The 1,737-nt window shown below is 40.7% G+C and overlaps 1 gene segment (V, D, J or C); it reads left to right on the top strand.

The window, feature by feature from the left end:
- Window positions 1-315: 315 nt before the first annotated feature.
- Window positions 316-931, top strand: LOC121433537. The segment is given in 2 exon segments: window positions 316-372; window positions 609-931. Coding segments are annotated over 2 exon segments (372 nt in total).
- Window positions 932-1,737: the final 806 nt, after the last annotated feature.

Below are 1,737 nucleotides of genomic sequence, written 5' to 3'. Positions count from 1 at the left end.
ATGTAGTTCAGTGGGTAGAGAGGTGGAAAGGATGTGAAAGGAGTTGACAGAGGGGAAACGATCAAAATTTATGCATTTTAAAGGAATGGGGTGAAGATTGTGCAGGGAAGTCATAAAATCTGTTTGTATGATCTTGAGTTGCTCTGTGAATGGTTTTGTCAACCACAGACACTACTGAACAAGAACAAATGTTCCTCTGAGCACATTCTTTCCTAACCTACTTTGCATGTTGTGTGATTATGCAAGGGTCCGAGATGTTGAAAACATTCTTAAAGGCAGCTTGTCAGGGTCCTGAAAAGCACTGTCTAGTCTAGCTCTCAGAGATGAAGTCAGCTGCTCTCCTCTTCTGGGTTCTGCTCTTCTGGGTCCCTGGTGAGAAGGTGAAGGGTAGTGTTGGGAGCATCTAATGTAGTCACAGATGTTTTCCTTGCCTCTCAGCTCTTGGTCATTGGCATTTGTAATTTATTTCTACCTTTCTCAGGCTTTCTTTTATTTGCTGACAGCTCAGAGTGATGCTTGGGATTTTTGTCATAGTTGCTACATGTCTCACACTGAGAGGAGGTTTTGGTACACCTGCAACAATAGGGTTTGTGTGTTTGTCATTTCAGGCTCCACTCGAGACATTGTATTGACCCAGTCTCCTACTTCCTTGGCCGTGTCCTTGGGACAAAGTGTTACTATCTCTTGCAAGTCCAGTGGGAGTGTCAATAAATTTGGCATAAATCTTATGCATTGCTATCAAAAGAAACCAGGGGAGCCTCTTAAACTCTTGATCTATAATGAAGGAATTCGACCATCAGGAATTTCTGCCAGATTCAGTGGTAATGAGGCTTCATTAGACTTCACCCTCACCATCAATACTGTAGAAGCGGATGATGCTGCAACCTATTACTGTCAGCAAGGAATAGACTTTCCTCCCACAGTCCCCTAGGTCTAAGCAAAAACCTCCCGGGTTGCTGCTTTCTGAGGCTCATCATATCAGATGTCTTTCCCCCTGAGACATCTCAGCTAGTGTTCTGTAAAAGGCTTGTTTGAGTAAGAAGGAAAAAATGCAAAATATAAAATTCTTATGCTCATGAAAGCATTTTTATTTGTATATCTTATAATTAAATAATTTTTTCTCAATAATGATATTACTGTTAAAATTTCTCAAACAAGTTTTCCTGGATTTAATAGTCCAATATTTTTTAAAATTAAAGAATATTTTTAAACTTAAAGGAAAAAATTACCTGTCATTTAAAATAAAAATATTAAAACTTGTTAATGATCTTACTTACATATACTGGGTAACACTCTTAACCTAAAGCTTATTTGTTTTTGAAACATGGCCTTACCATGCAGATCCTGTTGGCCTGGAACTCACTATGTAGACAGCCTGGCCCTGAAAGCACAGAAATTTCCTTGCCTCTGCTTTTCAGGTGCTAGGATCAAATGTTTGACATACCTCAACTGTCCATGTTTCATTATTTATTTATTTATTTATTAAAAATTTCCACCTGCCCTCCTCCCATTTCTCTCCCACTCTCCCTTTCCCCTCCCCTCCCCTCCCTCAAGAGAAGTCAGGGTACCCTGCCCTGTGGGAAGTCCAAGGTCCTCCCCCCTCCATCCAGGTCTAGGAAGGTGTGCATCCAAACAGACTAGGCTGCCACAAAGCCAGTATATGCATTAGAATCAAAACCCAGTGCCATTATCATTGACTTCTCAGTCAGTCCTCATTGTCAGCCACATTCAGAGAGT

Source organism: Microtus oregoni, unplaced genomic scaffold (genome assembly GCF_018167655.1).
Source record: "Microtus oregoni isolate MIOR12 unplaced genomic scaffold, Mior012 000002F_ref0000024, whole genome shotgun sequence".
Classification (NCBI taxonomy): Eukaryota; Metazoa; Chordata; class Mammalia; order Rodentia; family Cricetidae; genus Microtus; species Microtus oregoni.
Note: the sequence above shows the minus strand (reverse complement) of the source record. Positions and strands in the feature narration are given on the sequence as shown.